The 28,000-nt window shown below is 39.8% G+C and overlaps 1 protein-coding gene across 1 annotated transcript; it reads right to left on the bottom strand.

The window, feature by feature from the left end:
- Nucleotides 1-2: 2 nt before the first annotated feature.
- On the bottom strand, nt 3-27,936 carry LOC121384094. The gene is made up of 12 exons (XM_041514328.1): nt 27,828-27,936; nt 25,851-25,954; nt 22,050-25,460; nt 20,983-21,129; nt 18,453-18,611; nt 16,835-16,997; nt 16,241-16,317; nt 12,454-12,591; nt 11,640-11,774; nt 10,444-10,589; nt 2,214-2,373; nt 3-415 (listed from the first exon to the last, which is right to left on the bottom strand). The coding sequence occupies exons 1-12, from the start codon at nt 27,865-27,867 to the stop codon at nt 332-334; spliced, it is 4,764 nt and encodes a 1,587-aa protein (XP_041370262.1). The 5' UTR covers nt 27,868-27,936; the 3' UTR covers nt 3-331.
- Between the last annotated feature and the right edge of the window lie 64 nt (nt 27,937-28,000).

The following is a 28,000-nucleotide window of genomic DNA, read 5'->3' as shown; positions in this document are numbered from 1 at the left end:
GATCCCTTGTTTTTTAATGGAAAAATGTAACGGTTTTCTCTGAAGACTATGTGTCAGAATAATCAGATGTTTTACATCCAGTAGCCGATTATTAATTAATATATCAATGTGGTGTCCAGTCAGTGTTCTGTAGTTGTGTCTAGAAACAAAACAAACTTCAGCTTTGGCCTTAGGGTAGTAAAGGATGAAGAGTGCAAGACTTGTGTTTTGATACTGATTTTCTAGACATGATTTTTCTTTCAACTGATTGACTGGCATGGAAGAAGTATGAATCATAATTTGTGTCTGTAACAGACAATGTCCTAACGGAGGAGAGGAGTCAGTACAGTTGTCAATGCAATGTTTGAAGAGTTGCGGATGACGATGCGGCCGATATACACGGAGTAGTGAGTACACACGCATACTCGTTTAAAGCCTGAAAATACAGAAACACAAAAGTAAAATCAATGGATATCAAAAGAACCAGCATTCTGAGAGTACTACTAAAGCAATACATGTCCCTTATCAGGCGGAACAAATTTTCAAACAAACAAGGGCTATAACTCTGCCAAAAATGGGTAAATTGTCATGAAATTAAATTTTTATCTGTAACAATACATGATGCAGCTTTACAAAAAATATCAGCTTGGTATCTTGAGGCATTGTGACAACTCTATGTGGGACAGATGGACAGACAGAGAGCGAGAGAGAGAGAGAGAGAGACAGACAGACAGAGACCGAGAGAGACCGAGAGAGAGAGAGAGAGAGACAGACCGAGGGAGGGAGAGAGAGAGACAGACAGACAGACCGAGTGAGAGAGAAGGATGGAGACAAAAATTATAGTCATCTCCAGTTGGACTGGTTGGGGACTAATTAAGACAATATGAATATATTGTGTGTATGTGATATGCTGTCATGTGAAAAAGTGTATGTAACAGTAAAATGAAATGGAGCTCTGGCTTCAAGGTCCTATGTCAAGTTAAAACTACAATATTTTGTTATTTTCATATTTATTTGTAATAAGTAACTACAAATTAACTGATGCCACGCATAATCATTCCATTATTACCGTAACTCAAGAATGATAATTTTTAGAAATCTTGTACTGGACGACGAGAGGGGTTTCCCGAATAATTTGTGGCTAAATATAGCATGGTTACCATCTTTGTTTCTTTGTCTGCAAAGAATTATGGAAAAAACTTGTGTTGAATGTGTATGCATAAAACAGTGATGTCACTAGTTAATGCATGTGACACACCCTCAACGCTCCCCCCTGAAAAACATGTTTTTCTACTAGTAAATGGAATTATTTGTTACTAATTTTATTAGGCATATAGCTGAAGGTATAAACTTTATGTTTCAAAGCAAAATTAGTAAATATTTTTGATGGGAACTGCCATTATTGCAACCGTGACATAGCACTTTTAAGGGTAGGTAATAAAATGTGGTCTACCTTTGTTGAGTTCATGCATGTTACTTGTACTGGTGAAATTGGGCAATCACATGGTTCTCTTGATAGTGAGACAAAATGTATTCTCATATTATACAGTCAAACCGGACACCCATGGAACCAAGTAAACAGGATGGTTTTAAGAGGTATCCAATTAAGAGAGGTCATATTCCATACTGATATGTAAAACTTTGGAAAACATCATGGTTTTTGAGGGAATTCTGGTTTACAGAGGGTCTAGTTTTGAATTAAAAGGTGATATGAGTAAACCTACCATGCGAATAAAAAGGTGACATCAGTAAACCTACTATGTGAATAAGAAGGTGTTATCAGTAAACCTACCATGTGAATAGGAAGGTGTTATCAGTAAACCTACCATGTGAATAGGAAGGTGACATCAGTAAACCTACCATGTGAACAGGAAGGTGACATCGGTAAACCTACCATGTGAACAGGAAGGTGACATCAGTAAACCTACCATGTGAATAGGAAGGTGACATCAGTAAACCTACCATGCAAACAGAAAGGTGACATCGGTAAACATACCATGTGGATAGGAAGGTGACATCAGTAAACCTACCATGTGAATAGGAAGGTGACATCAGTAAACCTACCATGCGAATAGGAAGGTGACATCAGTAAACCTACCATGCGAATAGGAAGGTGACATCAGTAAACCTACCATGCGAATACGAAGGTGACATCAGTAAACCTACCATGCGAATAGGAAGGTGACATCAGTAAACCTACCATGTGAATAGGAAGGTGACATCAGTAAACCTACCATGTGAATAAGAGCATACTGTTCCTTTGTCTGAATGACTCCGGCACGTTCCTGTCTCATCTGATGAACACATCCCATGATGTCCACCATCCTCTTGTTTTCCAGCTGACGCATACAGATGTCCATGGTAATCAGTGTTCCAGTACGTCCAGTTCCCGGACTATAAACAAACAACAACAGTTTATAAACATACAGATATCCAGTATATAAACATACAGATGTACAGTATATAAACATACAGATGTCCAGTATATAAACATACAGATGTCCAGTTCCCGGACTACAAACAAACAACAACAGTTTATAAACATACAGATGTCCAGTATATAAGCATACAGATGTCTAGTCCCCGTACTACAAACAAACAACAACAGTTTATAAACATACAGATGTCCAGTATATAAGCATACAGATGTCCAGTATATAAGCATACAGATGTCCAGTTCCCGTACTACAAAAAAACAACAACAGTTTATAAACATACAGATGTCCAGTATATAAACATACAGATGTCCAGTCCCCGTACTACAAACAAACAACAACAGTTTATAAACATACAGATGTCCAGTATATAAGCATACAGATATCCAGTATATAAACATACAGATGTCCAGATCCTGGACTACAAACAAACAACAACAGTTTATAAACATACAGATGTCCAGTATATAAGCATACAGATGTCCAGTATATAAACATACAGATGTACAGTATATAAACATACAGATGTCCAGTATATAAGCATACAGATGTCTAGTCCCCGTACTACAAACAAACAACAACAGTTTATAAACATACAGATGTCCAGTATATAAGCATACAGATGTCCAGTATATAAGCATACAGATGTCCAGTTCCCGTACTACAAAAAAACAACAACAGTTTATAAACATACAGATGTCCAGTATATAAACATACAGATGTCCAGTCCCCGTACTACAAACAAACAACAACAGTTTATAAACATACAGATGTCCAGTATATAAGCATACAGATATCCAGTATATAAACATACAGATGTCCAGATCCTGGACTACAAACAAACAACAACAGTTTATAAACATACAGATGTCCAGTATATAAGCATACAGATGTCCAGTATATAAACATACAGATGTCCAGTCCCCGTACTACAAACAAACAACAACAGTTTATAAACATACAGATGTCCAGTATATAAGCATACAGATATCCAGTATATAAACATACAGATGTCCAGATCCCGGACTACAAACAAACAACAACAGTTTATAAACATACAGATGTCCAGTATATAAGCATACAGATGTCCAGTATATAAACATACAGATGTCCAGTTCCCGGACTACAAACAAACAACAACAGTTTATAAACATACAGATATCCAGTATATAAACATACAGATGTCCAGTATATAAGCATACAGATGTCCAGTATATAAACATACAGATGTCCAGTTCCCGGACTACAAACAACAACAGTTTATAAACATACAGATATCCGGTATATAAACATACAGATATCCAGTATATAAACATACAGATGTCCAGTTCCCGGACTACAAACAAACAACAACAGTTTATAAACATACAGATGTCCAGTATATAAACATAGAGATGTCCAGTATATAAACATACAGATGTCCAGTTCCCGGACTACAAACAAACAACAACAGTTTATAAACATACAGATGTCCAGTATATAAACATACAGATGTCCAGTATATAAACATACAGATGTCCAGTTCCCAGACTACAAACAAACAACAACAGTTTATAAACATACAGATGTCCAGTATATATAAGCATACAGATATCCAGTATATAAACATACAGATGTCCAGTTCCCGGACTACAAACAAATAACAACAGTTTATAAACATACAGATGTCCAGTATATAAACATACAGATGTCCAGTTCCTGGACTACAAACAACAACAGTTTATAAACATACAGATATCCAGTATATAAGCATACAGATATCCAGTATATAAACATACAGATGTCCAGTATATAAGCATACAGATGTCCAGTATATAAACATACAGATGTCCAGTTCCCGGACTACAAACAAACAACAACAGTTTATAAACATACAGATATCCAGTATATAAGCATACAGATGTCTAGTATATAAACATACAGATGTCCAGTATATAAACATAAAGATGTCCAGTATATAAACATACAGATGTCCAGTATATAAGCATGCAGATATCCAGGGTAATCAGTGTTCCAGTATGTCTAGTTCTCGTTGTAATGCACTAATTAGAATGGGTCTGCCCTATGATACTGTGTGTTTTACCTGCAGTGAACTAATGTACCCTCCCCTTCTAGGTCTGCCCTATGATACTGTGTGTTTTACCTGCAGTGAACTAATGTGCCCTCCCCTTCTAGGTCTGTCCTATGATACTGTGTGTTTTACCTGCAGTGAACTAATGTACCCTCCCCTTCTAGGTCTGCCCTATGATACTGTGTGTTTTACCTTCAGTGAATTAATGTGCCCTCCCCTTCTAGGTCTGTCCTATGATACTGTGTGTTTTACCTTCAGTGAACTAATGTGCCCTCCCCTTCTAGGTCTGTCCTATGATACTGTGTGTTTTACCTGCAGTGAACTAATGTACCCTCCCCTTCTAGGTCTGTCCTATGATACTGTGTGTTTTACCTGCAGTGAACTAATGTACCCTCCCCTTCTAGGTCTGCCCTATGATAGTGTGTGTTTTACCTGCAGTGAACTAATGTACCGTCCCCTTCTAGGTCTGCCCTATGATACTGTGTGTTTTACTGCAGTGAATTAATGTGCCCTCCCCTTCTAGGTCTGTCCTATGATACTGTGTGTTTTACTGCAGTGAATTAATGTGCCCTCCCCTTCTAGGTCTGCCCTATGATACTGTGTGTTTTACCTTCAGTGAACTAATGTGCCCTCCCCTTCTAGGTCTGTCCTATGATACTGTGTGTTTTACTGCAGTGAATTAATGTGCCCTCCCCTTCTAGGTATGTCCTATGATACTGTGTATTTTACTGCAGTGAACTAATGTGCCCTCCCCTTCTAGGTCTGTCCTATGATACTGTGTGTTTTACCTGCAGTGAATTAATGTGCCCTCCCCTTCTAGGTCTGCCCTATGATACTGTGTGTTTTACCTGCAGTGAACTAATGTACCCTCCCCTTCTAGGTCTGCCCTATGATACTGTGTGTTTTACCTGCAGTGAACTAATGTACCCTCCCCTTCTAGGTCTGTCCTATGATAGTGTGTGTTTTACCTGCAGTGAATTAATGTACCCTCCCCTTCTAGGTCTGCCCTATGATACTGTGTGTTTTACTGCAGTGAATTAATGTGCCCTCCCCTTCTAGGTCTGTCCTATGATAGTGTGTGTTTTACCTGCAGTGAACTAATGTACCCTCCCCTTCTAGGTCTGTCCTATGATACTGTGTGTTTTACCTGCAGTGAACTAATGTACCCTCCCCTTCTAGGTCTGCCCTATGATACTGTGTGTTTTACCTGCAGTGAACTAATGTACCCTCCCCTTCTAGGTCTGCCCTATGATACTGTGTGTTTTACCTGCAGTGAACTAATGTACCCTCCCCTTCTAGGTCTGCCCTATGATAGTCTGTGTAGTTTGTTTTACCTGCAGTGAACTAATGTACCCTCCCCTTCTAGGTCTGTCCTATGATAGTGTGTGTTTTACCTGCAGTGAACTAATGTACCCTCCCCTTCTAGGTCTGTCCTATGATACTGTGTGTTTTACCTGCAGTGAACTAATGTACCCTCCCCTTCTAGGTCTGCCCTATGATACTGTGTGTTTTACCTGCAGTGAACTAATGTACCCTCCCCTTCTAGGTCTGCCCTATGATAGTGTGTGTTTTACCTGCAGTGAACTAATGTACCCTCCCCTTCTAGGTCTGTCCCTATGATAGTGTGTGTTTTACCTGCAGTGAACTAATGTACCCTCCCCTTCTAGGTCTGCCCTATGATACTGTGTGTTTTACCTGCAGTGAACTAATGTACCCTCCCCTTCTAGGTCTGCCCTATGATAGTGTGTGTTTTACCTGCAGTGAACTAATGTACCCTCCCCTTCTAGGTCTGTCCTATGATACTGTGTGTTTTACCTGCAGTGAATTAATGTACCCTCCCCTTCTAGGTCTGCCCTATGATACTGTGTGTTTTACCTGCAGTGAACTAATGTACCCTCCCCTTCTAGGTCTGTCCTATGATAGTGTGTGTTTTACTGCAGTGAATTAATGTGCCCTCCCCTTCTAGGTCTGTCCTATGATAGTGTGTGTTTTACCTGCAGTGAACTAATGTACCCTCCCCTTCTAGGTCTGCCCTATGATACTGTGTGTTTTACCTTCAGTGAATTAATGTGCCCTCCCCTTCTAGGTCTGCCCTATGATACTGTGTGTTTTACCTGCAGTGAACTAATGTGCCCTCCCCTTCTTGGTCTGCCCTATGATACTGTGTGTTTTACCTGCAGTGAATTAATGTGCCCTCCCCTTCTAGGTCTGCCCTATGATAGTGTGTGTTTTACCTGCAGTGAACTAATGTGCCCCCCCCCCTTCTTGGTCTGCCCTATGATACTGTGTGTTTTACCTGCAGTGAACTAATGTGCCCTCCCCTTCTAGGTCTGACCTATGATAGTGTGTGTTTTACTGCAGTGAACTAATGTACCCTCCCCTTCTAGGTCTGCCCTATGATAGTGTGTGTTTTACCTGCAGAGAACTAATGTACCCTCCCCTTCTAGGTCTGCCCTATGATAGTGTGTGTTTTACCTGCAGTGAATTAATGTGCCCTCCCCTTCTAGGTCTGCCCTATGATAGTGTGTGTTTTACCTGCAGTGAACTAATGTGCCCTCCCCTTCTAGGTCTGCCCTATGATACTGTGTGTTTTACCTGCAGTGAACTAATGTACCCTCCCCTTCTAGGTCTGCCCTATGATAGTGTGTGTTTTACTGCAGTGAACTAATGTACCCTCCCCTTCTAGGTCTGCCCTATGATAGTGTGTGTTTTACTGCAGTGAACTAATGTACCCTCCCCTTCTAGGTCTGCCCTATGATAGTGTGTGTTTTACCTGCAGTGAACTAATGTGCCCTCCCCTTCTAGGTCTGCCCTATGATACTGTGTGTTTTACCTGCAGAGAACTAATGTACCCTCCCCTTCTAGGTCTGCCCTATGATACTGTGTGTTTTACCTGCAGTGAACTAATGTGCCCCCCCCCCTTCTTGGTCTGCCCTATGATACTGTGTGTTTTACCTTCAGTGAAGTAATGTGCCCTCCCCTTCTTGGTCTGCCCTATGATACTGTGTGTTTTACCTGCAGTGAATTAATGTGCCCTCCCCTTCTAGGTCTGCCCTATGATAGTGTGTGTTTTACCTGCAGTGAACTAATGTACCCTCCCCTTCTAGTTCTGCCCTATGATACTGTGTGTTTTACCTGCAGTGAACTAATGTACCCTCCCCTTCTAGGTCTGCCCTATGATAGTGTGTGTTTTACCTGCAGTGAACTAATGTACCCTCCCCTTCTAGGTCTGCCCTATGATAGTGTGTGTTTTACCTGCAGTGAACTAATGTACCCTCCCCTTCTAGGTCTGCCCTATGATAGTGTGTGTTTTACCTGCAGTGAACTAATGTGCCCTCCCCTTCTAGGTCTGCCCTATGATAGTGTGTGTTTTACCTGCAGTGAACTAATGTACCCTCCCCTTCTAGGTCTGCCCTATGATAGTGTGTGTTTTACCTGCAGTGAACTAATGTACCCTCCCCTTCTAGGTCTGCCCTATGATAGTGTGTGTTTTACCTGCAGTGAACTAATGTACCCTCCCCTTCTAGGTCTGCCCTATGATAGTGTGTGTTTTACCTTCAGTGAATTAATGTGCCCTCCCCTTCTAGGTCTGCCCTATGATACTGTGTGTTTTACCTGCAGTGAACTAATGTGCCCTCCCCTTCTTGGTCTGCCCTATGATACTGTGTGTTTTACCTGCAGTGAATTAATGTGCCCTCCCCTTCTAGGTCTGCCCTATGATAGTGTGTGTTTTACCTGCAGTGAACTAATGTGCCCCCCCCCCTTCTTGGTCTGCCCTATGATACTGTGTGTTTTACCTGCAGTGAACTAATGTGCCCTCCCCTTCTAGGTCTGCCCTATGATAGTGTGTGTTTTACTGCAGTGAACTAATGTACCCTCCCCTTCTAGGTCTGCCCTATGATAGTGTGTGTTTTACTGCAGTGAACTAATGTACCCTCCCCTTCTAGGTCTGCCCTATGATAGTGTGTGTTTTACTGCAGTGAACTAATGTACCCTCCCCTTCTAGGTCTGCCCTATGATAGTGTGTGTTTTACCTGCAGTGAACTAATGTGCCCTCCCCTTCTAGGTCTGCCCTATGATACTGTGTGTTTTACCTGCAGAGAACTAATGTACCCTCCCCTTCTAGGTCTGCCCTATGATACTGTGTGTTTTACCTGCAGTGAACTAATGTGCCCCCCCCCCCCTTCTTGGTCTGCCCTATGATACTGTGTGTTTTACCTTCAGTGAAGTAATGTGCCCTCCCCTTCTTGGTCTGCCCTATGATACTGTGTGTTTTACCTGCAGTGAATTAATGTGCCCTCCCCTTCTAGGTCTGCCCTATGATAGTGTGTGTTTTACCTGCAGTGAACTAATGTACCCTCCCCTTCTAGGTCTGCCCTATGATACTGTGTGTTTTACCTGCAGTGAACTAATGTACCCTCCCCTTCTAGTTCTGCCCTATGATAGTGTGTGTTTTACCTGCAGTGAACTAATGTACCCTCCCCTTCTAGGTCTGCCCTATGATAGTGTGTGTTTTACCTGCAGTGAACTAATGTACCCTCCCCTTCTAGGTCTGCCCTATGATAGTGTGTGTTTTACCTGCAGTGAACTAATGTACCCTCCCCTTCTTGGTCTGCCCTATGATACTGTGTGTTTTACCTGCAGTGAACTAATGTACCCTCCCCTTCTAGGTCTGCCCTATGATAGTGTGTGTTTTACCTGCAGTGAACTAATGTGCCCTCCCCTTCTTGGTCTGCCCTATGATACTGTGTGTTTTACCTGCAGTGAACTAATGTGCCCTCCCCTTCTTGGTCTGCCCTATGATAGTGTGTGTTTTACCTGCAGTGAATTAATGTGCCCTCCCCTTCTAGGTCTGCCCTATGATAGTGTGTGTTTTACCTGCAGTGAACTAATGTGCCCTCCCCTTCTAGGTCTGCCCTATGATACTGTGTGTTTTACCTGCAGTGAACTAATGTGCCCTCCCCTTCTTGGTCTGCCCTATGATACTGTGTGTTTTACCTGCAGTGAATTAATGTGCCCTCCCCTTCTAGGTCTGCCCTATGATAGTGTGTGTTTTACCTGCAGTGAACTAATGTACCCTCCCCTTCTAGGTCTGCCCTATGATACTGTGTGTTTTACCTGCAGTGAACTAATGTACCCTCCCCTTCTAGGTCTGTCCTATGATAGTGTGTGTTTTACCTGCAGTGAATTAATGTGCCCTCCCCTTCTAGGTCTTCCCTATGATACTGTGTGTTTTACCTGCCGTGAATTAATGTGCCCTCCCCTTCTAGGTCTGCCCTATGATAGTGTGTGTTTTACCTGCAGTGAACTAATGTACCCTCCCCTTCTAGGTCTGCCCTATGATACTGTGTGTTTTACCTTCAGTGAATTAATGTGCCCTCCCCTTCTAGGTCTGTCCTATGATAGTGTGTGTTTTACCTTCAGTGAATTAATGTGCCCTCCCCTTCTAGGTCTGCCCTATGATAGTGTGTGTTTTACCTGCCGTGAACTAATGTGCCCTCCCCTTCTAGGTCTGTCCTATGATACTGTGTGTTTTACCTGCAGTGAATTAATGTGCCCTCCCCTTCTAGGTCTGTCCTATGATAGTGTGTGTTTTACCTTCAGTGAATTAATGTGCCCTCCCCTTCTAGGTCTGTCCTATGATACTGTGTGTTTTACCTTCAGTGAATTAATGTGCCCTCCCCTTCTAGGTCTGTCCTATGATACTGTGTGTTTTACCTGCAGTGAATTAATGTGCCCTCCCCTTCTAGGTCTGTCCTATGATAGTGTGTGTTTTACCTGCAGTGAATTAATGTGCCCTCCCCTTCTAGGTCTGCCCTATGATAGTGTGTGTTTTACCTGCAGTGAACTAATTTACCCTCCCCTTCGAGGTCTGCCCTGTGATACTGTGTCTGTTACCTGCAGTGAACTAATGTACCCTTCCCTTCTAGGTCTGCCCTATGGTACTGTGTGTGTTACCTGCAGTGAACTATCAGAGGAGCGCCGCTGTCTTCATAGTATGGTCGAGTGTCGAGCACAAACTTCACGAGAGAGATCGGCTCGGGAATTCCGTGAACAGGCCAACATGTGTACCAGAAGTGTTTGATCTCTCGCACCAGGTTATTCTGAAATATTAATCATCACTTATAGCAGGTAAAACAGTTGACAATTTTGACATGTAAACTAAGAGGAAACCTGCTACATTTTTCCTTCAGCAGAAAAGGATCTTTTATATGTACTTTCCCAGAGAAAAGACATCATTAACCACAGCTCTCGATATATATACCAGTTGGAGGCCACAGGAGAAACCCATTAGAGAATAGGTCTACAAGGGGATTCGATCCCGCAACTCAATGTTCAACAGCCGGGACAGAAGCTACCATGATATGAGTTGTGGGGCCTGTCTATAACAAGGGGGAACCCTCAACAAATGCACTGTGACAGATCAAGTCATCGCACCTCAGGCACGTTCTTTAACACTAAAGCACATTCAGTTCAAACCAACTGCAAAGGGCTAAACATTTGTAATCCAAGATAAGAATTTGTAATCCGAGATGAGAATTTGTAATTCAACCTGAGAATTTGTAATTTGACTTGAGAATTTGTAATTCAACCTGAGAATTTGTAATTCAAGATGAGAATTTATAATCCAAGATGAGAATTTGTAATTTGACATGAGAATTTGTAATTCAACCTGAGAATTTGTAATTTGAGAGGAGAATTTGTAATCTGATATGATAATATGAGAATTTCAGAGAACATCCTGCAATTCTATCCCCTCTATGATGAAGCCAGGACAAAGCACTGGCCGAATGGAGCAACACTGGTTGTCAAGCTTTGGGGTTCCAAAGAAAACTTGACAGAGACAGCGTTTTTTATCACCACAACCAGACTCCAAATCTAAAGCATGATCACCTATAGCTTGAATGTAGAAGAAGAATATGAGAATTTGTAATCTGAAATGAGAATTTGTAATCAGAGAGGAGAATATCTTGATTCCACATTTTAACACTACCAGAAAACTATTCTGGTATTTGATGAAAAAATTCACAATAGAATAACTACCCCCTCCCCACGCCTACTTTTCAACATCTTGTAAATATCTTGGGATTTTTTTTGTCTAGTATTGTTTTCACTTGTTTGTATGTGTTCAGAATAAGAGAGAATCTACTAACCTCCATGTCTTTGAGTTCTAGAGATGACATCGTGTATTCCTGGTAGACATCTTTCTTCTTCAAGACGATCATGTAGTCGCCACATCTCTTCAGAGGATCTGTCTCACTGTCAGGCCAGTAGTGGGCACATTTTGGCTGAAAAATTAGGTACATTACAACAATTTTGTTATAGGTAACTATATTGCCCTACCACAACTGCCATGGGATGATATAACATTGATGACTCATATTACTGACAAAGAAAATCAAGAGATCTCCATTAGGATGGATCACATTGTTTTAATGATTGCAGGGTTAGTCAGAAACACACTGGATATACAGAAAATTATATCCTAAGCAAGAAAATGCAATAAGAAATATTGTGTTACTTTTTTAATAGCAAAAAGAGCTTTATTAGCATGAAATGTTTTACAGTGTCTACACAAGTAAATGTATTCACATTTCCCTGCTCATCCATGGCTGTGAGCATGACGAAAATGTACTCACATGTCCCTGCTCATCCATGTCTGTGAGCATGACGAAAATGTACTCACATTTCCTGCTCATCCATGGCTGTGAGCACGACGTAAATGTACTCACATGTCCCTGCTCATCCATGGCTGTGAGCACGACGTAAATGTACTCACATTTCCCTGCTCATCCATGGCTGTGAGCACGACGTAAATGTACTCACAGTTCCCTGCTCATCCATGGCTGTGAGCATGACGAAAATGAACTCACGTGTCCCTGCTCATCCATGGCTGTGAGCATGATGTAAATGTACTCACATGTCCCTGCTCATCCATGGCTGTGAGCATGATGTAAATGTACTCACATGTCCCTGCTCATCCATGGCTGTGAGCATGACGATGACGCGAGACTGCTGTTCCCAGACCATTCTCCAGAAATCATGGATGGTATTCGTCATCGGAGCCTGGGTGGCGATATACGCTCTCTTGTCATCCATGTAACCCTGTAATCATTAAAACAGTGTGATTCATCTGTTAAATAAAATATATCAAATAGTTCAGTCTTGTCATCCATGTAACCCTGTAATCATTAAAACAGTGTGATCCATCTGTTAAATATAATATATCAAATAGTTCAGTCTTGTCATCCATGTAACCCTGCAATCATTAAAACAGTGTGATCCATCTGTTAAATATAATATATCAAATAGTTCAGTCTTGTCATCCAAGTAACCCTGCAATCATTAAAACAGTGTGATCCATCTGTTAAATATAATATATCAAATAGTTCAGTCTTGTCATCCATGTAACCCTGCAATCATTAAAACAGTGTGATCCATCTGTTAAATAAAATATATCAAATAGTTCAGTCTTGTCATCCATGTAACCCTGTAATCATTAAAACAGTGTGATCCATCTGTTAAATATAATATATCAAATAGTTCAGTCTTGTCATCCATGTAACCCTGTAATCATTAAAACAGTGTGATTCGTCTGTTAAATAAAATATATCAAATAGTTCAGTCTTGTCATCCATGTAACCCTGCAATCATTAAAACAGTGTGATTCATCCATTAAATAAAATATATCCAATAGTTCAGTCTTGTCATCCAAGTAACCCTGCAATCATTAAAACAGTGTGATCCATCTGTTAAATATAATATATCAAATAGTTCAGTCTTGTCATCCATGTAACCCTGCAATCATTAAAACAGTGTGATCCATCTGTTAAATAAAATATATCAAATAGTTCAGTCTTGTCATCCATGTAACCCTGCAATCATTAAAACAGTGTGATCCATCTGTTAAATATAATATATCAAATAGTTCAGTCTTGTCATCCATGTAACCCTGTAATCATTAAAACAGTGTGATTCGTCTGTTAAATAAAATATATCAAATAGTTCAGTCTTGTCATCCATGTAACCCTGTAATCATTAAAACAGTGTGATTCATCTGTTAAATAAAATATATCAAATAGTTCAGTCTTGTCATCCATGTAACCCTGTAATCATTAAAACAGTGTGATCCATCTGTTAAATAAAATATATCAAATAGTTCAGTCTTGTCATCCATGTAACCCTGCAATCATTAAAACAGTGTGATCCATCTGTTAAATAAAATATATCAAATAGTTCAGTCTTGTCATCCATGTAACCCTGCAATCATTAAAACAGTGTGATCCATCTGTTAAATATAATATATCAAATAGTTCAGTCTTGTCATCCATGTAACCCTGTAATCATTAAAACAGTGTGATTCGTCTGTTAAATAAAATATATCAAATAGTTCAGTCTTGTCATCCATGTAACCCTGTAATCATTAAAACAGTGTGATTCATCTGTTAAATAAAATATATCAAATAGTTCAGTCTTGTCATCCATGTAACCCTGTAATCATTAAAACAGTGTGATCCATCTGTTAAATAAAATATATCAAATAGTTCAGTCTTGTCATCCATGTAACCCTGTAATCATTAAAACAGTGTGATCCATCTGTTAAATAAAATATATCAAATAGTTCAGTCTTGTCATCCATGTAACCCTGTAATCATTAAAACAGTGTGATTCGTCTGTTAAATAAAATATATCAAATAGTTCAGTCAGTCTAAGCTCTAGGGTAAGTTAAGACCATCACAAATTGCAACAGAAGGTTTTTTGGTGAATTTGGTATTACAAAGAATTACAGATTAACATACTAAAAGATTAGAAAAACATATGTATCCTAAACTATCGAATTCCATCCACCATCTAATTCCATCCCATTTCACTTCCGTACACTTTCTAATCACACTGTGCAAGCACAAACTTTAATTCTACCAATAAACTAACCAAGCCTCGATCAATCAAAATAGAAAATGAGGGTGGAAAAAGTTTTTAAAGTGTGTTTGTCCCTTGTACAGTAGCGGTAATTCTATTATTGCATACATAAACCATATCCAAAGGTTATAATAGATTAAAACCTGTATAAACGAAGAGACTATAGACTTGACAGATCGGTAATGACTGTCGTCTACATTAGTTTTGTCTATATTTAGTTACAAATCACATGACTGACACTGTTATGGGGGGGAGGGGGGTTATGGAAGGCTGTTTGTGTTAGATCCACAATTGTTATTGAGAAACAACATTAGTAGATTTTTGTTCTTTTTTCATCCACCTATAAAAGTTGTTAGCACAAGAAAACCATTTTCCTATATTCATGAAATTTTTTTGACTACTTGAAAAGCTGTTAAGAGTGGCATGACTGTTTGCAAAGCATCTAAAAAAAATCCAATCTAAAACAAACTCTAAAGAACAAAAAAGCAAGGGATACTTTCTAATCTTGAACACAGTGGTGCTGGTCGACAACCAAAATTCATCAAAAACATGTAGATATAATCATAATTCATTTACTTTTGCTTCATTGACTATCTGTTGTATTCTTGTTGCCTCAATTTTATGCATTCCGTGCTTGTGACATTCACATGGGATGGATTTCGATGGTGTTAATTTTTTTTTTACAAATATTTACTTCCTGGTAGGAATGTTACATTCGTTGACAAAAAAGGTAAGTAATTACAAACATTTATTATTATTTTACTTTGTATTGGACATGGTAAACAATGATGTTAAATTTATCCAGTTGTTGGACTGAACATGCGCAGTAGCGATTTCCTGTTAATAGGACAGAATTCGATAGGTCCAGGATAGGCAAATTTAACTCTTTTTTTGTAAATCCAAGATGACTACCATAAAATTTCATTTGACTATATTTTGACATCATATTTATATTTTAAATGTTAAATTATGGTTTTCAAGATCAACAGAGACAATCAAACATACTGTAAAGTGACTGGGCTACAACTTTGCTAAAACAAAAAGAAGTAGAAAAAAAGTACAATACAGTCAAACCTGTCCTAGCGGCCACCTGTATTCAGATTTCACCTGCCTTAAGCGGCCACTTTTTTCCCTCCCAAACGATTTATAATGCAAATGCACCTGTAATAAGCGGTCACCTGTCCTACGCGGCCAGCGGCCTCCCAAATTGCTAAAATACCTGTATTATGCGGCCACAGTAAATGTTTACTATTATATGAAAGGGATATTTAACAAAAGCGATAAGGTGCAGCAAATAACCGATCTTCACACCTTCAGGAATACTAGTACCCATTCAGTCTCGACATCTCTATTGTGTATCAATTACGTAAGTATGACTATGGAAAGCATCTCATTGCCTCTGGGCAGGCTACGCTTGACATTTGTACATTCACTTACTATGACAATACACAGCATGAAGTAGAAATTAACTAATTAAATGGAAAGAGAAAAAAACCTTGTTGAGAACTGTTAATTTAATACATTCCAGTTGCAGTTTTTCCTGAAGGAGGCGACATGTCAGATGTTTATTTATAGTAAACTGTGAAGCACACATCCATTAATTAACAGTACAGACGCTAAAACAAGAAGCAACAACATATGTTTTAAAGACTATATGTTGCAACCTGTAATCAGCGGCCACCTGTCTTAAGCGGACACTTTTATTTACTCCATTGTGTGACCACTTAAGACAGGTTTGACTGTAGTTGCCAAAATAGTCATATTTTCATCAATTTCATAATAAAAGATTGATGGACAGATTTATGACAATGATTTTGTTTTTATGAATACTTACAGTGATGTAATTAGCGTTGATGTAGTCAGAAACAGGCTGACCTTCCATCTTCTTTAACTTCACTCTCGTGTGTGGAACTAGAAACAAGGCGAAAACACTGTTGAAGGGTGCAAATAGCTACTCAGCCTGAGTCTTTAGAAAATAGTTCTTGATCCAAACATCTTTTGATAGCTGTTACACACCAAAACATAGATCACTTCTTCAGTCACATTTTCATCATTTATGTTTTATTATTGATGTTTGGTTTTGATAATTATGACAACACTAAATAATTCATTATCAGAAGTCTTTTAAAATAACAACAGAAGAAGCAAAGAGTTATATGGTAACTCAGTTTGTGTAATTATTGGCATTTTGCTAGCAAATTACAAATGTTTTATCATCATATTTCCAGTACTTTTATAATTTTTAGAATATTTATGACCAATAGTTTCAAAAACATATTATTATTAAAAAAAAAAAAAATTGTGTGTGCTAAAAGTGTTAATTAAAGATGCGTACTTCTTGTAACCACTAATGGTTTTGAGAAAATTCCAGTTAAAAGAGGGTCCAGTTTATAGAGGGTTCAGTTTTGAATGGTTTTACTGTACCTACTTGGTATAACATTTGCATATCTGTTTTTATCCTCTGCCCCGACAGGAACGGTCGACAGCTGTGGTGTGTAATTCGGAATAGTCTGGAACTCTTCATAGAGGGAGATAACATCCAAACACTTGTTGGCAAGAGCAGTTAAATTAATAGGAACTGAAGGCTCTATCTGAAATACAGTTAAATTAAACTCTTCATACAGGGAGATAACATACAAACACTTGTTGGCAAGAGCAGTTAAATTAATAGGAACTGAAGGCTCTATCTGAAATACAGTTAAATTAATAGGATTGAAGGTTCTATCTGAAATACAATTAAGTTAATAGGATTGAAGGTTCTATCTGAAATACAGTTAAATTAATAGGATTGAAGGTTCTATCTGAAATACAGTTAAATTAATAGGATTGAAGGTTCTATCTGAAATAGTTAAATTAATAATAATAGGATTGAAGGTTCTATCTGAAATACAGTTAAATTAAACTCTTCGTACAGGGAGATAACAACCAGGGGCCTAATTCACTAAATTCTCTCAATTTTGCGATCTCGCAGTGCAATGCTAAAAGACTTGCAAAGAGGATGCTTTGTTGTCTAGGAGAGCCTAAGAGACCTTTATGAATTAGGCCCCAGACACTTGTTGGCATTGTTAAATGAATAAGAACTTAAGGTTCTATCGGAAATACATGAAATTCACTTTGGTGGGTTGGTTGATAATTAACAATGGACACAATTGTCCTTAGAGTACAGTAAGGAATTATCATACTGATTAACTTTGAATCTTTAAGCATTTTATTTTCAGATTAAGAAAATCAATGAAAAATAAGAAAGAAAGAGTTATTATGTTTGGTCAAATTATCTCAATTCCTACTTACACTTTCCCATACACATAACAATACATGTATATAGCACACCACAGAGAGACCATGACAAATATAATACTAAAGCACAGTTCCTGTGCCCCCCCCCCCCCCCCCCACCAAACCCCTCAAATTTCAAAGTGTCTTAAATATCTTTAGCAGATGAGTGCAGCGAATAATATTTGTTTCTGTTTGGGTTGGCTAGGTCTTTCTGCATTTACCATATAGCTGATTTATGTCAGTATCTTTTTAACTACTGTGGGTACCCTTTTTAACATTTAACATCTCCTCTCAGTATATAGTAGGTCATGAGAGTATGAGATGGGAGGTTGGGAGGGGTCAACTGACACACCCTCAGTGCTGGAGCAAATTCTCAAATTCGGGCAAAAACGATATAGAGATATTCAGGCACACTGAGCTAGCCTGAAACTGTTTCACCATGTATTTCCATCATTCTACCTACAAAGTAAGTAATCCATGTTAAAATGTGTAGTCATTCATCTTCAAGCCTATATAGCTGTTTGGTAGTAATGACAATATGAATAAATGTTGTTATCAAGATTCAAGCATTGTTGTTTGATTTGGGCAAATGTTTTTTAGCCCCCTCCCCCCCCCCCCCCCGCCACCCCCGTACAAAAATGGAAGCCTATACATTTATGTGTCCTTTTTAACATTGCATTTCCTCTCTCTACACTGTAGATGCTCTTTTTAATGCTACACCCCACTAAAAAATTGTGCCTTCTGCCCTGATATGACTGAGGAACACTCACGATTGCAGCGAGATCTAGAGCCGGGTTGAACAGTCCGCTGTGAGGTCTCGCCTTGTTGACGGAGCCGAGAGCTATTGAGTCCGTGCTGGTGAAGGAACAGTGACGAGAGTTCGCCGGGTACTTCTGAGCATTCTTCGCGTACCTCCTTCGAATTATTATCTGAAATACAGCATAATTACATAATTATTATCTAAAATACAGCATAATTACATAATGTATACGTTCAAACGGTCTTCGTGTACCTCATTCAAATTATTAGCTGAAATACAGCATAATTATATAATGTATATGTTTGACGGTCTTCGCATACCTCATTCGAATTATTATCTGAAATACAGCATAATTACATAATTATTATCTAAAATACAGCATAATTACATAATGCACATGTTCGAACGGTCTTCACATACCTCCTTCGAATTATTATCTGAAATACAGCATAATTACACAATTATTATCTGAAATACACCATAATTACATAATTATTATCTGAAATACACCATAATTACATAATGCACATGTTCGAACGGTCTTCGCATACCTCCTTTGAATTATTATCTGAAATACAGCATAATTACAAAATGTATACATTCGGATGGTCTACGCATACCTCCTTCGAATTATTATCTGAAATACAGCATAATTACATAATTATTATCTAAAATACAGCATAATTACATAATGTATATGTTCGAACGGTCTACGTGTACCTCCTTTGAATTATTATCTGAAATACAGCATAATTACATAATGTGTAGGTCTGAGCCATCTTAGTGTACCTCCTCTGAATTATTATCTGAAATACAGCATAATCCTCCAACACTGGCAATCACCGTTATAATACTGACATACCTGTAGCATGATCAGTGTGATACAGCATAATCCTCGAACACCGGCAATCACAGTTATAATACAGACATACCTGTAGCATGATCAGTGTGATACAGCATAATCCTCCAACACTGGCAATCACAGTTATAATACTGACATACCTGTAGCATGATCAGTGTGATACAGCATAATCCTCCAACACTGGCAATCACAGTTATAATACTGACATACCTGTAGCATGATCAGTGTGATACAGCATAATCCTCCAACACTGGCAATCACAGTTATAATACTGACATACCTGTAGCATGATCAGTGTGATACAGCATAATCCTCCAACACTGGCAATCACAGTTATAATACTGACATACCTGTAGCATGATCAGTGTGATACAGCATAATCCTCCAACACTGGCAATCACAGTTATAATACTGACATACCTGTAGCATGATCAGTGTGATACAGCATAATCCTCCAACACCGGCAATCACAGTTATAATACACATACCTGTAGCATGATCAGTGTGATACAGCATAATCCTCGAACACCGGCAATCACAGTTATAATACAGACATACCTGTAGCATGATCAGTGTGATACAGCATAATCCTCCAACACTGGCAATCACAGTTATAATACTGACATACCTGTAGCATGATCAGTGTGATACAGCATAATCCTCCAACACTGGCAATCACAGTTATAATACTGACATACCTGTAGCATGATCAGTGTGATACAGCATAATCCTCCAACACGGGCAATCACCGTTATAATATAGACATACCTGTAGCATGATCAGTGTGATACAGCATAATCCTCCAACACTGGCAATCACAGTTATAATACTGACATACCTGTAGCATGATCAGTGTGATACAGCATAATCCTACAACACTGGCAATCACAGTTATAATACTGACATACCTGTAGCATGATCAGTGTGATACAGCATAATCCTCCAACACTGGCAATCACCGTTATAATACAGACATACATGTAGCATGATAAGTGTGATACAGCATAATCCTCCAACACTGGCAAGCACCATTATAATACTGACATACCTGTAGCATGATCAGTGTGATACAGCATAATCCTCCAACACTGGCAACCACTGTTATAATACAGACATACCTGTAGCATGATCAGTGTGATACAGCATAATCCTCCAACACTGGCAATCACAGTTATAATACTGACATACCTGTAGCATGATCAGTGTGATACAGCATAATCCTCCAACACGGGCAATCACCGTTATAATATAGACATACCTGTAGCATGATCAGTGTGATACAGCATAATCCTCCAACACTGGCAATCACAGTTATAATACTGACATACCTGTAGCATGATCAGTGTGATACAGCATAATCCTACAACACTGGCAATCACCGTTATAATACTGACATACCTGTAGCATGATCAGTGTGATACAGCATAATCCTCCAACACTGGCAATCACCGTTATAATACAGACATACCTGTAGCATGATAAGTGTGATACAGCATAATCCTCCAACACTGGCAAGCACCGTTATAATACTGACATACCTGTAGCATGATCAGTGTGATACAGCATAATCCTCCAACACTGGCAACCACTGTTATAATACAGACATACCTGTAGCATGATCAGTGTGATACAGCATAATCCTCCAACACTGACAATCACAGTTATAATACAGACATACCTGTAGCATGATAAGTGTGATACAGCATAATCCTCCAACACTGGCAATCACAATGGCTATGATAATCCCTGTTTCCATCACAAGTCCTTTGCTCTCCGAGGGTGGAGTTGCCATCTGAAGTGGACTGTTCAGTTTCACCTCCACAAGCTGGAAATAAAATATCAGCTATTAATTAAAAAAGAGCAAACTCACCCAGCAAAATGCTGTGATAAGTGATTTCCTGATACAATGTACAGTCAGTGATTTTAAAGAGAATGTCAGAGTAGCAAGGATCTTTTATATGGCCTTTGATTGTCATGGGGCATTAATTGGGATGAAAATAATTAGTGCATTAGACCTCGCTATGAAAATGTTTTTAAGGGGAGTGGTTAATTGCTCCACTAAGATTATATGGAGCTAATGAAGATTGATACCATATTGTAATTAATTTAAAGGGAGCAAGAGTGATAGTAAAAGCAGAACATATCTGAAGATGTAATAATCTTTACATCTCATCTTGTCACTGAAATATGACTGCATATTGCATTAAATCCGATCTCAATGATCTTACAATAGTCGACAGTGAGGGTGATAAATCTCATGTAATAATCTTTATATCTCACATTGTCTCTGAAATATGACAGTTTATCTGCGTTAAATCTCGATGAACTTACAACAGTTTATGATCAGGACTCCATTTCACGAAGCGATCTTACTGCAAAGATCGCCTTGAGTGTATAGTCAGGTGATCTTAGTGTATGATATATGACTGTTTATCTGCGTTAAATCTGATCTCAATGACCTTAAAACAGTCATGGTAAGGCTGATAAATAATAGACTCATGTAATAATCTTTATATCTTACATTGTCTCTGAGATATGACTTTTTATCTGCATTAAATCCTATCTCGATGACCTTACAACAGTTGATGATCAAGGCCCCATTCTACGAAGTGATCTTACTGCTAAGATCACCTTAAGTGAATAAAGTAGTTATGCACCTAAGGTGATCTTAGTGCTAAGATCGCTTCATGGAACAGGGCCCAGGGTTATAAATTATACACTCATGTAATAATCTTTATATCTCACCTTGTCGCTGAAATAGGACTCTTTATTTGCATTGAATCCGATCTTGATAACCTTACAACAGTCGATGGTGAGAGTGATGTCGTATCGGCCCCAGACGTCCACCAGATACATCTTGATGCTGATATGCTCCACCAAGCTCACTGGCGACAGCACATCCACACAGTCAGGGACGTTGATGTTGATGAACATGATCTGCCTCGTCTTGACTTCGCGCTGTGCATGGCGGTGGAAGATGCTCACCAGATCCAGGAGAAAATCGTTCTCGTTGTCGCAAAAGTCATCCCACGTCATTCGGAGTTTGACAGTCGCAAACACGGGTGGGTGGTACACGGGTGTTGGATGCCATTTCTGAGTAACCCAGGTAGTAAAGGGATGAGATGGTAAAAACGAGCCTGTTGGTGGGGCAGATGGTAATGGTGAAACTGTTGGTGGGGCAGATGGTAATGGTGAAACTGTTGGTGGGGCAGATGGTAATGGTGAAACTGTTGGTGGGGTAGATGGTAACGGTGAAATTGTTGGTGAGGCAGATGGTAACAGTGAAACTGTTGGTGGGGCAGATGGTAAGGGTGAAACTGTTGATGGGGCAGATGGTAACAGTGAAACTGTTGGTGGGACGCCAGAGGTGGATCGTGTTGTAGCAGACATTGGCCTGCGGGATGAAGTGTATGAGGATGTGGATGAGGAATGTGATGTTCGCCGTATCAAGGTGGTTGTACGAGTTGAGGATGGTGTCAACTGTCCTGGGGTGCTACTTAGAAACAGAGGTAGAGTCGATGTTTTCGCAGTCGTCATTCGTTTTGTAGTCTCTCCACCAACTCTCGTCTCCTGTGTGTTTGATGTACTGAAGTTTATACTGACAGTGGTCTCCGTTAAGGTTGCTGGCCTTAGAGTTGTTGCCCTTGGTGTTATATCCCTTGGAGTTGTCTCCCTTGAAGGTATCAAAGCTGGAGAAGTATTTTGTCTCAAGGTAGAGGAGGAACTAGGAGTTGATGGAACAACAGGGTGAGTCCTCCACGTTGATTGGTTAAACCGTATTGGTACAGTCATGTTATGTACACCTGGCAGAGAAGTAGTTGTCTGAATGACTGGAGTTGTGACAGATGTTAACTGAACCCTGGAGTCATTGTTATGAAGTGTTGAATTAGTTCTAGTCACTGATGTTGACTGTACCCTGGAGTCATTGTTATGCTGTGTGGAAGTAGTACTAGTAGTTCCTGATGTTGAAGATCTTTGTGTAGTTATTCCTGGCTTGGGACTTTTTATTCCACTCACAGGTAGAACAGTTCTTTGTGTACTTTGAAAATTAGGATTCTCATTATGGTTTGTAGTAGCTGGTATGGTAAAGTTCCTTGCTAATGTTCTTCCACTCGTTACACCTGATGCAACACCCCTGTGCAGGACTGTAGACAAGAGGTTTACTGTGGGTTCAGCCGTAACCTTTCCTTTAGGTTTATGAGATGTTGCTGTAGAGGCTGATGATGATGTTGTTGTGGCACGCATCAACGTTGCATTCTCATGAATTACAATTTCATGGGAAACTGATGGGAGAGACACAACTGCTCCAGTTATAGGTCTTGATGTTGTAACAAAACCAGATCCATTTCCTACAGTTTGGGTAGATGATGTGGGTCCAGATGTCACAGTTCTTGAGGTAACAGGGTCGACCAAGGCTGATGATGAAAATTCAACAGACTGCGTGGGTTCGACAGAAACAACACTGGGACTGATGTCAATGATCTCAACAGAATGGGCCATGCCAACAGTCACTGAAGCAGTTTCTTCTGAAAGTGTAGTCACAGTTGTGCTTTTCTTGTCTTTAAGGGGTAATTTAACTTGTTTCCTTGAGGATGCGGACTCTGAATGCAAAGCCACAGAAGAAGGAGAAATTGCTGTTGCAATGGATCCAAGAGTTTCCATAGTTACTATGTTTTCATGTTGAGAGTATAAACTTTTGGAATTCTCGACTGAAAATGTATTAACAACATCTGCATGGAAACTTGAGGATGATTCAGTACGATGTTGGCCTCTTAAGCTGGTGTGCTGTGAATTGCCTTCAGACAAGACAGAGACTAAAGTCAGCCTGATATTAAAGTCAGCAGTGAGAAGATGATGTTGCGGTGATCCTGATGCATGCAAGCTGTTACCCACTCCTTCACTGTAAGAGCTGAACAGAGCAGGTCCTCGCTCAGTTATCTCCTCCTCAATTGTCTGCCCTTGCTCCAAGATGGCTGACCACGATGGACTGGGTGTTATGTGTCCTACTGTTGCACTCTCACCTGCTGCTGGTTCCAACATGTTGTGTTCAATCTGTTCTGTGGGTCGGGGTTTTGTCGACGGCTTTGGAGATGTCAGCTCAGCTTGGGAATTGTGACCATCAATCGGAATTTCGCTGCCATTGTCTGAACCTTGATGTGGTTCTACAGGTTCAGGTTCACTGTTGTTACCATGGAGACTGGAAATCTCACCAGGAACTGGGTGTCCACCTTCGTGTATGTTAAAACCAGGAACACCTGGGATTTCATCGGGGTGTCTGTGAGCATTCTCATTACTCTGCATGTTGGGATTACGTGACATTGCGCCTGGCTCTCTCTCTTCATGACTGCTGCCATGGAAACCAGGTTGCAGGCGTTCATTATGATTGCCGTGTCCACCAGGGATGTAAGGAATTTCACCAGGTGCTAAATCTCCATTGTTCTGGGTTTCTCCAGTCTGTATGGGTTCGTGACTGTCGCCATGAGACCCAGGTCCCAGCTGTTCATCAGCATGAGAATCAGTTATGATCGGGATTTCCCCGGGAGCCAGCTCTTCATTGCCATGATCATCATTGTGGCCGTTTTCTTGTTCATCTCCCTCCAACTCTCCGTCAATGCTGTGATGAGAATCGTGTTCTAGATTCAGGTTTTCATTACCATGGAATCCTGGTCCTACATTTTGGTTTTCATTACCATGGGAACCAGGTCCTACATTTTGGTTTTCATTACCATGGGAACCTGGTCCTACATTTTGGTTTTCATTACCATGGGAACCTGGTCTTACATTTTGGTTTCCATTACCATGGGAATCTACAGGAATTTCTCCACCTTCTGTCGGTTCCCCTTCACGTGAACCATCAGGTGTCTGTCCCGACTCCAAATGTTCACGGCTGCTTCTGTGTGAACCAATGACCCCTGGACGATTTTCTGGTTCTGCATGACCGTCTGTTCCTGGACTAAGATTGTTTCCTGCATGTTCATCATCGTTGCCATGACGGCCAGTATTCTCTTGAATGTTCCCTGGTTCCAGATGATCACTCGTACGGTCTCCATTTCTCTTAGATTTGAGGATGTTTGGATCGTTTCTCTTCTCCATATCATTTCTGGAATAGTCTCCCGTGTTAGACTGAGCCATGTCTTGTGAGGCACCATTGTTAATCTGCAAAGGAAAGGAAAGGAAAGAATTAAAAAAGAAATTTTAAAATCCAAACACATTATTTATTTGGCAAATAAGTGTCTAACAATACAGAATTATAATGCATACATGCATGAACAAATAAAAAATACATACATAGAATAAAACACACACAGTGAAACCTGTCAAAACCGGACCCTGAAGAAACAGGAGTCTTGGCAAAACCGGACCCTGAAGAAACAGGAGTCTTGGCAAAACCGGACCCTGAAGAAACAGGAGTCTTGGCAAAAGCGGCCAAGTTTCATGGTCCCTCTAAACACCGGATCCTGTATATACAAATGACATCACTTTAACACATGTTACTTTTAAGTCTGTATTTACCCATAAGCACTGAATAACTAATAACTACTGTACCTGATAACCAGGCATAGCAGCAATGTCTTCAGGTGAGAGGTTCCCCACTCTGCTCGGTACTGCCATAGTTGTCACCATCCCACACTGCAGCCACAACCACATTACTACAAAATAAACAGGTATTCAGTTCAACCGTGTGGTTAAGGGCACCCACCTCATCACCATCCCACACTGCAGCCACAACCACATTACTACAAGATAAACACGTATTCAGTTCAACCGTGTGGTTAAGGGCACCCACCTCATCACCATCCCACACTGCAGCCACAACCACATTACTACAAAACAAGCATTCAGTTCAACTTTGATGGTTTGTACTTGTGGTTATGGACACCCACCTCATCACCATCCCACACTGCAGCCACAACCACATTACTACAAAATAAACACGTATTCAGTTCAACTTTGATGGTTTGTACTTGTTGTTATGGGCACCCACCTCATTACCATCCCACATTGCAGCCACAACCACATTACTACAAAACAAACAAGCATTCAGTTCAACTTTGATGGCTTGTACTTGTGGTTATGGGCACCCACCTCATTACCATCCCACATTACAGCCACAACCACATTACTACAAAACAAGCATTCAGTCCAACTTTGATGGTTTGTACTTGTGGTTATGGGCACCCACCTCATTACCATCCCACCCTGCAGCCACAACCACATTACTACAAAACAAGCATTCAGTTCAACTTTGATGGTTTGTACTTGTGGTTATGGGCACCCACCTCATCACCATCCCACACTGCAGCCACAACCACATTACTACAAAACAAGCATTCAGTTCAACTTTGATGGTTTGTACTTGTGGTTATGGACACCCACCTCATTACCATCCCACATTGCAGCCACAACCACATTACTACAAAACAAGCATTCAGTCCAACTTTGATGGTTTGTACTTGTGGTTATGGGCACCCACCTCATTACCATCCCACCCTGCAGCCACAACCACATTACTACAAAACAAGCATTCAGTCCAACTTTGATGGTTTGTACTTGTGGTTATGGACACCCACCTCATTACCATCCCACATTGCAGCCACAACCACATTACTACAAAACAAACAAGCATTCAGTCCAACGTTGATGGTTTGTACTTGTGGTTATGGGCACCCACCTCATTACCATCCCACCCTGCAGCCACAACCACATTATTACAAAACAAGCAACAGATTTTCATATGTCCTACTTTCAAAGGCCATAACTCTGTGAAAAATTAATGGGTAAATCACCATGAGAGTTAAACTTGATCTGTAACAATACATAATAAATCTATATACAAAATTTCATCTAGGTATTTTCAGCTATTACAAACAAAATAATCTGGAAAACAAATTTCTGTATCTCCTAAGTTTCAAGGGCCATACAATGTAACTCTGTCAAAAATAGGTAAACAGACAGACAGACAGACAGAGAGGAGGACACAGTTAAAACCTATAGTCGCCTCCAGTTAAGATATATTGCCCAGGGCATCCACCTAAACTACCTGGGATGTCGCCTGTCTAGGACCATGGGTAAGTGACTGTGTAAAGAGAAGTTGGTCTAAATACCATAAAATTCATTGGGATAAATGGGAAATATTTTTTATTTGACAATTTTCTGCCATTTTGTTTTTGGAATATTTAATCGTTTAATTGTAATTTCTCAGATGACCAATGGCCTTTCTATCATTATTGGGTATTTAATTCATTATTATTTCTGTAAACTTTCTTTCACAAGAGGATACATATATACAGGTTGGTTGGATGAATATATTATGTTTTGACCAAAAATATAGTCGACATATATTGAATTTTGATTTTTAAAAAAGAAAGAATTTTTTTTGGTCTAACTGATTTACACTAAAATGCATCATATTAGTGGTTTTAACTGAAACAATTTAGAAATGGTCTATAATGCAGTTTGCACATGAATTTGTGATGGGGAGGGGGGGGGGGGAGGAAAGATTAAAATTAATTTACTACAAACCTAGCAGAGCCAGTCTGATTTTCCATTTTGTGCTGTCCATGTGGTCTCTCCGATGAAACAGGTTACAGGGTCACTCTACAGTTCTAGCCTTTCTGGAATCAAAGAATATCTAAAACCAGTTGTTAGATGTCTTAACAAATATCTAGGATGCATGGGTCAATGGATGGATGCAT

This window comes from Gigantopelta aegis, chromosome 2, assembly GCF_016097555.1.
Source record: "Gigantopelta aegis isolate Gae_Host chromosome 2, Gae_host_genome, whole genome shotgun sequence".
Classification (NCBI taxonomy): Eukaryota; Metazoa; Mollusca; class Gastropoda; order Neomphalida; family Peltospiridae; genus Gigantopelta; species Gigantopelta aegis.
Note: the sequence above shows the minus strand (reverse complement) of the source record. Positions and strands in the feature narration are given on the sequence as shown.

Coding starts and splice junctions, on each gene's coding strand:
- LOC121384094 (XM_041514328.1), bottom strand. CDS start 27,867: ATGGACAGCACAAAATGGAAAATCAGACTGGCTCTGCTAG. Junction 16,998..18,452: donor CTCTAGATCTCGCTGCAATC/GTGAGTGTTCCT, acceptor ACTGTATTTCAG/ATAGAGCCTTCAGTTCCTAT. Junction 416..2,213: donor AGTATGCTCTTATTCACATG/GTAGGTTTACTG, acceptor CTGTATTTTCAG/GCTTTAAACGAGTATGCGTG.